Genomic DNA, 15,014 nt, shown 5'->3' on the forward strand with positions numbered 1-15,014 from the left:
GATGGAACACAACATCAATAGGTTGTGCCCGTAAAATCATTTCCATAGGCTGATCCTAGCCCCCCAATCTATAGAGGTTTCCATAATTAAAAAGGCATAAAGGTAGGGGGTAGGATTGAAATTATGTGGCTTTAATGGGTGCCTTTGTTAAAAAGCATAAAGGAGGGGGTAGGATTGAAAATATGTGTGTTTAATGGGTGCCTTTATTAAAAAAAGTCAAAAAAAGTGATGTGTAATTCTCATAGAATTTTGAGAGAAATTCAAATAATTCTCTCATTTTCCCTTCTGCTATATAATATACTAGTAAAAAACCCCATGCGATGCACGGGCCGGCAAAGAACTGTACGAACCACGTCATAGGTTGATCCAAACCGTCCATGTGATGGAACACAACATAAATAGGTTGTGCCCCAAAAATCATTTCCATAGGCTGATCCTAGCCGTCCAATCTATAGAGGTTTCCATAACTCCCCTTAAATCGGATGGTTAAGATCACTCTATAGACTTTTTATTAAAAAACCATAAAGGAGGGGGGTAAGATTGAAATTATGTGGCTTTAATGGGTGCGTGCAATGCACGCGCCGACAAAGAACTGTACGGACCACGTCATAGGTTGATCCAAACCGTCCATGTGATGGAACACAACATAAATAGGTTGTGCCCCAAAAATCATTTACGTAGGCTGATCCTAGCCCTCCAATCTATAGATGTTTCCATAATTCCTCTTAAATCGGATGGTTAAGATCACCCTATAGATTTATTATTAAAAAACCATAAAGGAGGGGGTAAGATTGAAATTATATGACTTTAATGGGTGCCTTTGTTAAAAGCATAAAGAAGGGGGTAGGATTGAAAATATGTGAGTTGAATGGGTGCATTTGTTAAAAAAAGTCAAAAAAAGTGATGTGTAATTCTCAAAGAATTTTCAAAAAAATCAAAAAATTCTCTTCTTTTCCATCCAGCTTTTCCATCCAGCTTATTATAGTAGATTATAGTAGAAGTAGAAATCCAGCTTATTATAGTAGATTATAGTAGAAGTAGAAATATATAGATATATATTTCTTGAAGAATTTTTTTCCTATAATTATTTATAATTTAGAGGAAAATGATAAATTGTAGAAATATCATTATAAGTTAAAGGTTTTTTTTTTATAGGTAAGCTGGGGTTTGGCGGGCACCCCTACTGGTTTATTAAGATGAAAATTAAAGTTCCCTGTAAATAAAACTTGAATTGTGGTGGTTCGAGTAACTTTTTTTTCATGAGTAATCAAACAATGGAAAAGCATGAAATTTCGAAAAAAAAAAAAAAAAAAAAACTTTTTCCAAAGTTTTCTAGAAAATTCCTACATACCTAAAGACCATTGGATGTGATACTTTTATTAGGGGTGGCCAACCGGTTCGGTTCTCGGTTCCATGAACCGTAAGAACCGAACCGAACCGAACCGGACCGAGCATAATCGGTTCGGTCCGGTCCGGTTCTTCGGTTCTAATGGCTAATTATTAATTATTAATTATAATTTATAAAAACTTTTAATTAAAGTTATAATATAAGTTACTTTCTTATTATAAGAATAGCATTAACTATTACTTATTAATATTATAAGTAATTTATATTATTAAGTATATGTATAATAGAATTATAAAAATATTATATATATATATATATATATATATATATATATATATATAGATATATATATATATATATATATTCAAAGTTCGGTTCTTCGGTTCCGGAACCGAACCGAGAACATTAGATCCGGAACCGAACCGAATAAGTTCGGTTCTTCATCAGTGGAACCGAACCGGACCAAAAATATTTTTTTGCAGTTCGGTTCCGGTTCGGTTCTTCGGTTCTGGTTCGGTTCTGGCCACTCCTAACTTTTATTGCCACTGAATTTCAACCATTATTCAGATGTGACGTATGACGAAGCCCTATCTTTTTATTAACAGTTGATCATTTCTGAGAACCAACTTTATCTTTTATACCACCAATTTGTTGTAAATATTAAGAGAGGTTGGTCGTCTCATGATGTTCTACAAGTTCAATGGTCTTGATTATACCGCTGCCTAGTCGTTCTCTTGAAAATATTGGGAGCATGCAATAAACATAACAATTTCCAATAAAATCCAAAACCATCTCTCTCTCCTAGCTACCAAAGATTTCATTCTACCCACCCTAATTAATGGTCGATGTCCATTGGGCCCACCATAGTAATCAGCAATCACTAGCTTGTGATTCCCTTGGGACCACATTTTGTAACATAACCATGGTTAAATCATGGGGCAAATGTTGCTTTTGCAAGTTTGCCTAGACATTCCCACACATATAAATTGCAAGTACAGATATTTGATAAGATGAATTGGTGGGGTGTCCATGAAAAATGCATTCTATTTAATATCAGACCCCAGATATTAAGAAAGGAAAACATTCGAGTACAGATACAGGGACAAGTAATGCCATGTGAATAGTAAGTGGCAACCAAATAAAGCTAGGAAATGGAGAGTATGAGCTTTTACTTTTAATTTCTCAGCCCCACTCATGCACTTGAGCCCATGAATATTCCATAGAATAAGTCCAAACATGGCAAGCATTTGGCTCACTTATTTTCAATGGAAATTTTTTTCCTAGAATAACATTTTCCCCATTTGCTAGGAAAATTTCAACCCTCCTGGCCCTAGAATTTTCCTTCCACAGAAATTTCTATTCCCATCTGAACATCCCAAAAATATGTAAGGTGCACTGGTCATTTTCCATAATCAAGGCAGTATATCATTTTCCCAAGTATCACAATGAATAGGACGATCCCAACCACCCAATCAATAAATAGATTTTTGCCCATTAAAGGAGAAGCAATATGGAACAAGACAGGATTTGAAGGTCAGTAATGAGAGCAAAACACAAGAAGATGGAAGCTAGCAGGACAGTTCCTATAATTACACAAACTTCCATCAACCAAAATTTTAAAGAGTGACGAGATTTGGTCTCAAACCATGTAAATATCTAAAGGTTGGTCGTGCCAAAAAAAGCAAATGGTAATTATATTATGCTCAGATCATGTAAAATCTATGTGCAAGTGTTGTTGAAATGAAGCTATATATTTATATAAGGGTTCACGTGTCTTCTGGCCACGTTTGCCCACCATGAAAAGATATTCCATGGAATATTTGTGGGGACAATTGTGTGAGATGGGCAGGAGAGGGAGGGAGGGACTTGTATCAGGAGAGGAACAGTTGGCCTAATGACACTTGGGAAGTTGCAAGTGAGGGGAGTATGAAAAGCTCCTTAAAACCAGTAAAACAAAAAACAAATTCTAAATAGGTAATATTTTTACACTAGTTTCTAGGGATTTTCACAATCTGTCTCAAATTTGAAATAAACTGATGTGAATGAAATGGATCACATTATGAAGAAACACTAGGCTAACAAGCTATCAAATCCCAGAGAAGTAAAAACAAAATTATGGTTCCAGGAAACCGGATCCTCAAGGTTGCAAGGTCTGGGAGTTATTGCTGCTAGCTTCTGATAGTAAGGGTGCAAGTTCTCCTTTATGGTATAGTTTCACAGTTTCTGTACCAACCAAGAAAAACTCATTAAGAAACATGCAATACCAGTTGGACATACCAAGATTAAAAAATACTGTTGGGACTCGAGACATAACAAAACTAGTAGCCTGAACCAAGACTTCACTCAGGAGTGACTTGGGGACTAGAGGACTAATGATTTTTTCTTTCATTTTTGTTTTTTCCCTCGACATTTTATTTTTATTTTCATGTTTATACCAGGAAATAACTATGAAAATAAAATACTAAAAAGAAATAAAATAAAAATTAAGAACAAAATTTGAACAAAAAATAATATTGTGAATTTATTGGGATAATTTTGTGATAATGTTTTGCAATAAAAATAAAATATGAAGATAGAAATGATTTTTTAGCATATCGGCAAAATTTAGGGATTTTGTTGCTTTATATTTTCGAAAATATATTTGTGATTATGTAGCTGACTCAACTTGCCCACCTCTGATCCGAGTTGACTTAGCAAGTCACAAGCTTATGAAACTATGATTATCTCATACATGGTTTCAGTGATAAACTTGTGTTGTAAATGATTTATCCTATTTAGGGTCCCTTAAAACCATTATATGATGTCCCCTAGAACCTTGTTGCTATATAGCATAAAGGGAAAATAATACTGCACAAAAAATGTACCTGTACAGCCGCCTATGTGATTACCCCCTGGTGACAAAGGAGAAAGCAAAAATGATTGAACTATCTAAAGCAAAATCAACAGAAAATCAAGAGATAGTAGTGGCTGCTGCTTCCAAAACACATATGATGCTGAATAATCAAAGGAAGTAAACCATGGTTCCAATATAGGACGTCAAGGCAGAAAGTTTCAATCTTCAAGTAGAGAAAAAAGGATGAACTGGTTTGCATGTCTAAAATTGTCAAATGTTAACTAGAAGAATGCAGTTGAATCAATAACAAGTGTCTTAAGAACTGTAATCTTCATAAACTTAAAAAATAAATAGAAAAAAAAGAGAGATATAACTAGCATATTAGGGTCCTTACATAGAAAGTTAATAATGGATTCCGTGTAAGTAAAAAAGGACTTCATAATATGGGGAAAATCGACTGTGACTATTCTTTTCTCACTGTTTTGAATGGTGAAATTGACTAACTATTTGAAGTTAATAAGACTAAATTTCTCGTTCGCACTGTTTTTTTATTATTAGGCTTTAATATATCCCATCTAATTCAGAAATGACTTTAGTTCCACCGTGTGATTCTTACGAGTCGCGGTTCGTGCAACAAATTATGTATTATAAGTGTAACCAATTGAGTCACAAATCCAACCAGTGTCTCCCAAGCGTGATTGGCTCACTACGAATCTAGATGTTGGCGATGAGCATAAAGAAGATGATAGAGAGTGGAGCGCTGTGATGAAGATGAGTAAGAAGAGGAACAAAATACAGAAGATCTCATCCATAATATGTGTGCTCCCGGGCAATCATTGGTGATGAGCAAGTTATGTGCACGTAAAAAATAGAGGAGTTTACATAATGTAGTAATCTCTTCAGGTGCAAGTGCATTGTCAAAGAAAGAGTTTACAACATCTTCATTGATGGAGATAGCGCGGAGAATTTCACATCAAAGGACATGGTGAAAAAGTTAAAGTTAGAGACAGAGAAGCACCCTACTCCTTACAAACTCGACTGGATTTCAAAAAGTAATGAAAAAGAAACAGAACGATGTCAAATCCCTTTTGAAATTGTTGCTTTTGTAGAGCAGACACGGTGTGTGTGTGTATGAGAGAGAGAGAGAGAGAGAGACGTAAATCCCACAACTCTACCATAAAAAATTGTGTTTTTAAAAGATTTTTGTAGCAGAGTTAAAAGGTAACACCTCGGTCCTGAATCTTGTCAACCATATGGGGCAAATCTCCATGGGTGAGGGTGCCTCTCTTCCATCCACCTGATGACATTTATCGAATCTCCCTCCACTATCAACATGCTTAAGTCTCTCAGCTCAGTTATCATGATTCCTTGCAAGACCACTCTCAACTATGCTACACTGGAGTCTGAGATCCCAATGGAGCCAGAGAAAGCCCACCTAGTCACACTCGATCATCCTTGAAAACTCTACCTATAGTTGTTGGCCCCGGATTATCCAAGCTCGATCCATCAAAGTTAAGCTTCATCATCCCTAGATCAGGAGGAGATCAGTTGGGAGCGGCAGCCTCCTTCTCCTCACTAGAGCACATTTCTCTCCATCACCACCAAAGATCAGAGCTCGATGTAAAACTGAAGCAAGAAAGAATCTTCACCCAAGAAATGGTGAGCGAGATGACCTTCATAAGTAAATAATACAAACTTTTGACCGAGCCTCTAAAGACACGATCATTTCTTTCCTCCCAAATAACCCAAACGGTAGCCAGTAACACCACTCTCCACAAAATTCTCCACCTGTTCCTCCAGGGATCGAATGACCAACAACCAGGGAGGTCAAAATGTAGATCCAGGAAACCCCATGATAACCCGAAACTCCTGTGAATGTGACACCAGACTTCTCTAAAAATCTTGCAATGGAGATAGAAATGGTCCACAGTCTCCCTTGCCTCTACACATAGGGCACAGTGATCGATTATAAGCATCTTACAATTTCACAAATGATCCACGTAGAAATTTTATTTTGAAAGGCAGTCCACACAAACACTCCTGCTGTGAGGAAATAGAGTTAGGAACAAGATGGTGGTAGAAGAACTTGACGACAAAGACGACAGACGAGCTCTAGATCCAAACCCTTTTACCTTTGCCTGACTTCTTAATGTAGCAAGAACCCAATAGATCCAACAGCCGAGCTACCCCATGCATCAAGGTTGTGATTTTCCACAAAGTCTTCTTAAGAGTTCCTCATTGCCTTTTTAAAAGTTTTTAGGTGTTGCGTACTTAAATTATGGTGTCATTCACATGGGTCCTTAGATTTTCACCTCATGTCATCAATCTCTTTGATTCCAAATCCATAAGCTTAGGCTCATCAGCTTGGTCGGAAGAAAGTACACAACTTTGGCCAAGCTCGTCTAGTCACAAGAGAAACAATTAATATGCCAATTGACATATAAAAATCCTGGCTTCATGAGTAGGCTCCAGGTATTCAATAATGTCTTGGTTGTGCATAGTTAACATAGTGGCCCCCTCAAGGTTTAAATGCATGGGGCTCAATCTTGATATGAAATAAGACAATGATAATAGCTATTGGCAACTTTTGTTAAGAGTCAGAAGAAGGCCTCTAGAAAGAAACCACATAAGTTGATCCAATGGTGTATTTCTCACAAATATGATTGGTGGTTTTCAACAGGATCTCTTTGCTATCACAGAAGGATTGATTTTGTTTGATTGACAGGGATACCATAACAAATCAATCTCTTCTAAGAGAATAGGGATCAACCTTAATTTAAGTTCAAGAAGTTGCTTGAGTCGCCAATACATTGTTAAATCCCAGCAAAAATTGTTTTATGCAGAGTCCAATACTGGGAAATTACCAAAATGCCCGAATAAAAGAATATTGCTAGACACAAAAAGAAGATATTTATGTAACGAAACATGAGCAAGCTACAACAGAAGCCTTAGAGGATAACATAAATAAATGACTAGTCATGAAAAAATAGATTAACTTCTCACTTACAAAAAGAGTATTGTCCCTTTACCTACATACTTTTTTGAAAAAGATATCGAGAAATTAAAATAAGAAAAAGCAAAAACAATTACAAAGGGGCAGAGGTTTCTCTGCATATAGAGACTCTCTACATACACCAGATTTAGCTAGTTAGTCAGCTAGCTCATTAGTTCTTCAAGGAACACTAGAAACAGAAAAGTTATCTCCCTCTACGACAACCAGCAGGCCTGTCAATAAACTGAGCAAGCCTCCATGGATCCACAAAGCACTAGTTAGGAGAGAATGTCGGGAGAGAGCACGATTGAGAGACTTGGATTAATTTCCAGAAACATGAATGGCTTATCTCATCTTGAATAGCTCATAAATATCAAGAAACATGAGCCACATCACTTATCCCTACTACTCTATATACACGTACATCAGAAGCAACAACCTAAAACATAGACACATTGTTCCTCGTATCGACCATTGACTCGCCTAAATCGACTCAGTTTTGGCCCTACCAAGTCAGTCAAACTCCTTTGACCAGGCCTAGTCAATTGAAAACTTGTCATGTCAATCATTGACTTCCCCAAGTTGACTCGATTTTACCTCGAGAAATTTCTTCTCCAAGTACGAGTTATTAAGCACAGCATAGAGCACATATGTTCATCTATGATCTAAAATAATTATGGCACGCGCAAGTAATAGCATCGTCTTGAAAGGTTGGGCTTCAAAATCCATGACATCCAACAAAAAATATCCCTTAGATATAAAAAAATACCCATTAGGTACATAAATAACGTAGCATATGACAAGGATAAAATAGCCTTTGTGACTTAACTGGCACAAAATCACACTAAAATGGGCATACAATTATCATTAGGGACATCAATCCCACTTATTTTTGGAAACTGTTGAAGATATTTTTCTCTGCCAATACTCATCTTTGATTCCTTGGGATAGAGGGAAATCATAAAAGACTGCTACCATTTTAACATAGTACTTGCATTAAGTGAGCCTCTGGAGTAATCGTAAATGGCAAATGAAGCTATATATCAACATTCCCCTCTACTAAGGATTTTACCTGTTCACCCTTCGTATAACTTTCTTGTTCTTTTTCATTTTTATCAACAACGATTGTCGCTTGTGGAAAAAAACAGAACAGTCAGTCATCACTGATGGAATATCCAACTTTGTGTGGAAACTAAGAACCGTATCTTTCAAACAAGCTCTACCTTCTAGAGTAAAGAAGAAGGCATAAATATGGATATTTTGAAAAGTTTTGACCACTTAATCGTTGCTTGAAGTCTTCCAAAGCTATTTTTTTCCAAATTCGTTCTTGTAAAATTTCATACCCTTCTGTTTTTATAAATTACTCAAGTGCATGGGATTTAGAAAATAAAGTTTAAGCTATATTTAGCATTCATGACAGAGGTCAAACAGCCATCTCAAATGGGTAAGTGCAATACTTGAACTGAGAAAAAAGCTCAAGCACTTGCTGAAAATTAGTGGCTGATGCTTCTATAATAAAGTTTCATGTCATTCCAATGTTAATCTCTTCGGGAAAGGTGAGCCATTCATTAATATCATAAAAAGTAAAAGAAAGGCAATGATCAACTATGGTCCTTGTAAAGCTAAGTGGTCACAGAGCATAAACTTGGACTTACAAGGTGTTTATATCAATTTGGAACACCCGAACTCTAAGGGCCTGTTTGGATGCAGAGAAGATTTGGATTTGGATTTCTCACATTTGCAGCCCTTTTTGCACTGTAATTTGGATCCGATCAAATTCTTGGATTTCCAATTCAGCAACTGACAGTGAAAAAAATCAGATTTCCAAATAAGCTGTGCAAATAAGAAATTGAAAATCCACAGATCTGGCAGTTTCCCTCACCCTCTTTGCTCCTCAACCTCTCCCCTCCAATAGCAAGTACCCCCTTCCCTCTCTCTCTCCCTCAACATGAGTTGCCGGATCTTTTCATTTTGTATTCAAAACTCAATTCCAAATCCGAATACAATATATGAGGTATCCAAACAGGCCCTAATTGTAGTTGAATTCATGTCCCTGTGTATGACCAGGTTAAATAAAATTTCTGGGATAATTCCATTATAATATACTAATGTCCCATGTGGGCCCCATGAAGTAATGAGAACCACAGATGCAATATAAATCATGTGTAAAAGACCAATTGAGGACATGCAGGGTAAGTTTTAAGCATTCAAAAGGTATTGCTTACCAATAAAGACATTAGGGACAGTATGTTGCCCAGTGAGCCTTTCCAACACCTTTTGCAGTTGTGGGCCCTGGGCGCCTAAAAGATAACAAAGAGTAGTAAATATATATATAAAACACACCACATTCACAACTACATAGAAGTTCTCCTTCAAATTGGAACAGAATTATCAATTCTAAGCACATACAGCTTTTGCATTACATAAACCTTCAGTATTCCCAATATAAAAGAAACAAAAAGAACCATAAACCATTTTCAAGCAAACAGTAACATAACAACAAAAATATTATATCATGAAAGAAAGAATATCACTATCAACTGACAATGTGTTATGATAAACTAAAAAGCATTGACTAACCTTACACTGAAATGCATCAGCAGAAATTACTAGTAATTTCCTATGCAAGAAAGCAACGAAATCAAAGAACTAAAAAAGTCATTTCCTAAGCAAGAAAGATGAAATGAAGGAAGTAGAATAAATTTTAAAATAAAAGACAAAATGAGAGAAATTCTTTTGAAATACATAGAAGGGACTAAATGCTTTTTCGTAACCAATTGTGTGAGCAATTCTCATTCAGAGACTATGTTTTGGGCATTTTACCACCCTTGTGATTATTATCATTCAGAAACTGCATAAAATAGAAGTCTTGAATTTTTATCATTCTGACACACTATCAGGTGAACACACCTTAACAGTCGTGTGAAAAAAGAAATTTGGGTGAAAGGGTAGGTCTACCTGGAGAATAATGTTGGAACAATGGTAAATGATGTAGAAATTTCGGAATGCTGATAGTCAGACTATGAAGATGCTGAATGGCAAACAATTGCAATAATAAAAACCCTTATTATAACTATACGTGTTTAAAACTTTAAATGCCCATTCAGCATCATAAAAAGAAACAACATTTTTTATGGGGAGGATCGGATGATAAGCGAAAATCGCATTTAGTTAGCTAGAAGGAGGTTTGCAAGCCCATAAGGGCAGGTGGTCCGGGAATCGGAAGGTTAAAATATGTGAATCCGGCCTTGCTTGGGAAGTGACTTCAGAGATTTGGGAAGGAAAGACAACACCTATGATTGAAGGTTATGGAGAACAAGTATGAGTCTGCTCTGGGGCAGTGGATATCAAAGAACAAATTTAGAAATAGTGGTGTGACAGTTTGGACGGATATTTTAAAACAACAATTCAATTCAAATGAAAGGATTAGATACAAAGTTTATTAAGGTGACAGGATCAGATTTTGGCATGATGAGTGGTGCCAAGATGTTCCTCCATAGGAGATGTTTCTAGACTTGTTCTCTGCCGTCGTGGATAAGGACGTGTTTGTTCAGCACTGTTTCGAGCGGATGGGGGGGAAGGGTCTCATTGGAGATAAACTTTAGAAGAAATTTCTTCGACATGGAATTGGATCAGATAGCAAGACTTCTGGAGGTTTTGGAAGCATGTTATATTAGGAGGACCGGTGAAGATAAAAGGGTTTCGACATGGTGCTCCTCTGGGATATTCAATGACAGAACTACCAAAACTACCAACAGCTGGTCCCTGACCTGGGGCTTTGCTTCTAACCAGTGTGGGCATTCTGACGCTTCACAGGGTCTGTGTGTTTGGATGGACAACATTCCTAGATAGGATTTCGACAGTTGATCATCTACACAATCGCCACATTCTAGTAGTGGATCATTATGCTCTCTGAGTCTCTATGTGGAGTCAAGCGAGTCAGTGGACCATATGTTTCTGTATTACAAGTTGGCTAGATAGGTATGGAGCAAGATATAATGTAGATTTGCATGACATGGATTTTTTCGTCCACGCTGATCGACCTATTGGAGAGTAGTTCCTTTAGTCCCTAGCATCAAAAGGAAAGGCCGTGTGGAATATGGCCCAGCTAGCCACGCAATGGGTCCTTTGGAAAGAAAGGAATGATAAAGTATTCAAAGGCTTGGTCAACTCTCCACATTTTATCAACACTAAGGTGATCACCTTAATAATTGCTTGGGTGAAGATCCTGCCGAGCTTCATATTTATTTCAACCTTCGATCTTTCGTAAGATTGGGGAGAGATACGCTTTAGCAATGACTAGGTGCCGACTTCATCCCCTGGATGGGAGCCCCCAAATCTTGGATAGATGAAATTTAATTTTGACAGATCCAGTTTGGGAAATCCAGTGCCAGCACGGGTAAGTATGGTATTGAGGGATGATTAGGGAGTGATGTGATGAGGTGGGCCTTCTTAGGAACTATTAGAATTGCAGATTCCAATGAGGCAGGGGTGAGAGCGGCTCTCCAGAGTATGAGGATGATCAATAGTAGCATCTTGGACAGATTGATTGTAGAGGGACACTCCCTCAATGAGATTAGATGGCTAAAGGGGAGTCATCACCATCATGGAGATTCACACATTGGCTTGATGAGATTCATGATCGAGCGGCGGGGATGGTCATCCATCTGTTGTCGTCACACAAGGAGATCGGCGAATGGAGATGCGGATAGATTAGGTAGAGACGGATCCGCGAGGGAAGAATTAGAGATGTTCGACCTCCTTCCTCCTTGAGGCCTCTCGTCTTATTGTATTTTTCTTTATGTCATTTTTCTTTTTCTTTGTATAGACCAGCTAGGTCGCCGGAGCATCTTCCTTGTATTAAACTATTAATAATATCTTGCACCTTTCAAAAAATAAATAAAAACCATATAAAACAAAAAGATAACCATGCAACTAGAAATGCAAAAGGAGAAAGGAAAAAATATTCAAAACCACAAAAAGAAAAAAAATAAATAATAAAATACGAAGTAAAAGTTTATCTTGCCTTTTCATTCTCTTCTTAGGTATTTTATTTGTATATAATCCATGAGAAAGAAAAAGGATTCATTAGCCAACCCCAACTAGTTTGGGACAAAGGCTTAGTTGAGTTCAGTTGTGTATAATCAATGAGAAGAGAATGAAAAGGCAATGCCAAGATAAACTTTTATCAATACCATCTTAATTTTGGATCAACATTTGTTGGTTAAGCCCTATTCTTCTGGTCAAAAAAAGTGAAGGAGAATTATACAGAGTCTCAGAAAAAAAACACGCAACAACAACAACTAACATGAATACAAACAAATCAAGACTAAGAATGCTCACATGAACATACATAAAAAAGAAGGGAAAACCAAGAGTAGGAAAAAAAATGTCGATAACATCAAACAAATCAAAACTAAGAATGCTCACAGGAACATCCTTAAAAAAGAACAGAAATCCAGGATTAGGGAAAAAATCCTCAATAACATCTTAAAATTGCATTGTGCATAAACTTCTTTTGGTCAAACCTAACCTTCAAGACCATTTTCCTGCTTAGTGTTAGCCATTGCTAATCAAAAGGGTAACCTATCCAACAACAATATGTATCAACAATGAGCTAAGCATAGTATAAGTATAAACTCTCCCACCATATTAATGAGATGCTCCCTTTTGGGTCAGGATTGTCAACATTTGGTAAATAAAAGCAGGTCAACATTTTCAAATAGGTGATAATTCTTATTTATCTTGCATATTTATTAAAGATTTGTGCTTATGTTGTTGCATTATAGAATGATTATCAGAGATCTCTCTAATATGCAGGATAGAAGCAGAAAATTAATTTGGTGACCGGTGAGAAAAGGTGTGTGAATTTAGTTCGGGCATCCTAACACTGAAAAAGTTTGTACTCAAGCTCTTAAACAGGTGACTGTTCTCTTACAATATCACATATCCAACGCCTAGATTCCCATATAATTCTATCCAATTATGCCAAACTAAAAGAAAAATAAATGATTTGGGCAATGAGGTTAGATTGGGAAATGTTTGGCGATTTGAAAGGGTTTGAAATTGGGTCTTCTAAAATTTGTGTGTTTTGTGGTTGAATTGCGTGAAGAAATTGCTCTAAAGATTACCCTACCCCCACATACATTTTTTAGTTGTGGGTCAAATCCAGAGTTATGCTACGCTTAAACTAAATAGGCGAGGGATGAATTTAGCCCTAAATTAAACCCCTAATTCTCATCACTCAACCATGCATTCCTTCGGTACTAACAAACGCATATCGCATGACTCTACCAATCTCAGCCATCACCATATCTGTTTGCCAATTGAATCCAAGATGAAGACCATAATAATCATGTAAGATAAAATGCCAAAATAATAACCAAGAGAGAAAAAAAATTCGCCAAAAGAATTTCTCCCACGCAATTCTACCAATCAAATAAATAAATTGTAAATAAAATTTTTAAAAAAAAAACACCTACCCAGTTCGTCCAATTCGATCACGAACGGCTCAACCCCAAGTTTCTTGAACAAACCCTTCACCTCCATTGAATACCTTCATTCAAAATGAACATTAAACAGACCATACAAACAATAAAAGAATTAAACAGTTGAAAAAGAAAGAAAGAGAGAGAGCACTAAGATTCGAACTCACGAACACCATGTCTTAGAATAAATGACAACAGGGTTATCAGATAGAGTTTTCTTGACGCTCTCTTCCAACCTGGACCCAAAAGAAGCGGCCATGGCTCGGACTAAAACTCTGTCTCTTCTCTCTCCATGAAGACTCATGTTCTTACGGGAAGAGAGAGACGAGTGGAGAATTGGAAGAGAAGAAAAAGAAGGAGAAAGAGAATTTGGTGGAAGAAGGTTATGGTATCTGCCATTGTTGACGGTGGGACCCACTCCGAGTCCAATCAGAACAGAGCTGCTCTCCGCCATTGCTCTTGCTTTTGCTTTTGCTCTTGCTTTTTGCTTTTTGCTTTTTGGCTCTGCGCTTTTTAGTCTTCTCGGTTCTCAATCTCTCTCCACGTTCTCAGGATTAACGAGTGAACGGGATTTGTTATCTGCACACGCGCGTGGGAAAGTTGGGCTACGCTCATTGTAAGTTCGTAACTAATCCAAACCGTAGATTCGTGCTACGAAAATCCAAACCCTCAAGATTTGCATTTGGATGCTCATATCGCCACTACCATGTTTTAATAATTGCACGAAGTCAGCTTGTCTTTACTTTTTAATTGGCTTGTGAGTTGTGAGAGCAGATGAGTTGGTGCAATTATCACAACATGGATGTGCGCTGATATCATTTTATATGGTGTGTGGCCCTAAAGTTCATTAATTTTCAAAAAGTACTATAGGGCACACTTCATAGGCAGGTCTAAACCGTTCATTTGTTGGGCAACAATGTAAATAGGTTGTTCCTCAAAAATCGGCTATGGCCCTTGAAAGGGAAGGGGGACATTTGCCTCCCTTAATTTTCTGGGAAAAAAAATATACCTTTATTTTTAATAATTTTTATACTTACCCCCTTTTAAAAAAAAAATATGCCCTCAAATTTTAATTTTACCATTTTTATATTCCTTCCTTCTAAAAAATTTCTTTTTCCCTTCCGAAGTAAATCCTCCTTCATTCCAAAACCAATTAAATCCTCCTACCATTTTTATAATATTGGTTTCATTTGTTTGGAGAAAAAAATTACAATAAATTTTGCCTCCCTTGTGCAAAATTTCTAACATCGTCCCTGCCCCCTATGTCCACTATTTTACACTACAAGGGGAGTCCCTAGGAAGAAAAAGGGGCAATACATCGTTTCACTTTAATTTTATGAGATTTCATGTGAT

The 15,014-nt window shown here is 36.9% G+C and overlaps 1 protein-coding gene across 1 annotated transcript; it reads right to left on the reverse strand.

Moving 5' to 3' along the window:
* Window positions 1-3,296: 3,296 nt before the first annotated feature.
* Window positions 3,297-14,202, reverse strand: LOC143862329 (monothiol glutaredoxin-S10-like). Its single transcript, XM_077373355.1, has 5 exons — window positions 13,829-14,202; window positions 13,656-13,729; window positions 9,399-9,473; window positions 4,213-4,239; window positions 3,297-3,571 (listed from the first exon to the last, which is right to left on the reverse strand). The coding sequence occupies exons 1-5, from the start codon at window positions 14,113-14,115 to the stop codon at window positions 3,486-3,488; spliced, it is 549 nt and encodes a 182-aa protein (XP_077229470.1). The 5' UTR covers window positions 14,116-14,202; the 3' UTR covers window positions 3,297-3,485.
* Between the last annotated feature and the right edge of the window lie 812 nt (window positions 14,203-15,014).

Source organism: Tasmannia lanceolata, unplaced genomic scaffold (genome assembly GCF_043159265.1).
Source record: "Tasmannia lanceolata isolate RefF3 unplaced genomic scaffold, GAP_Taslan_0.1 ptg000037l, whole genome shotgun sequence".
NCBI lineage: Eukaryota > Viridiplantae > Streptophyta > Magnoliopsida > Canellales > Winteraceae > Tasmannia > Tasmannia lanceolata.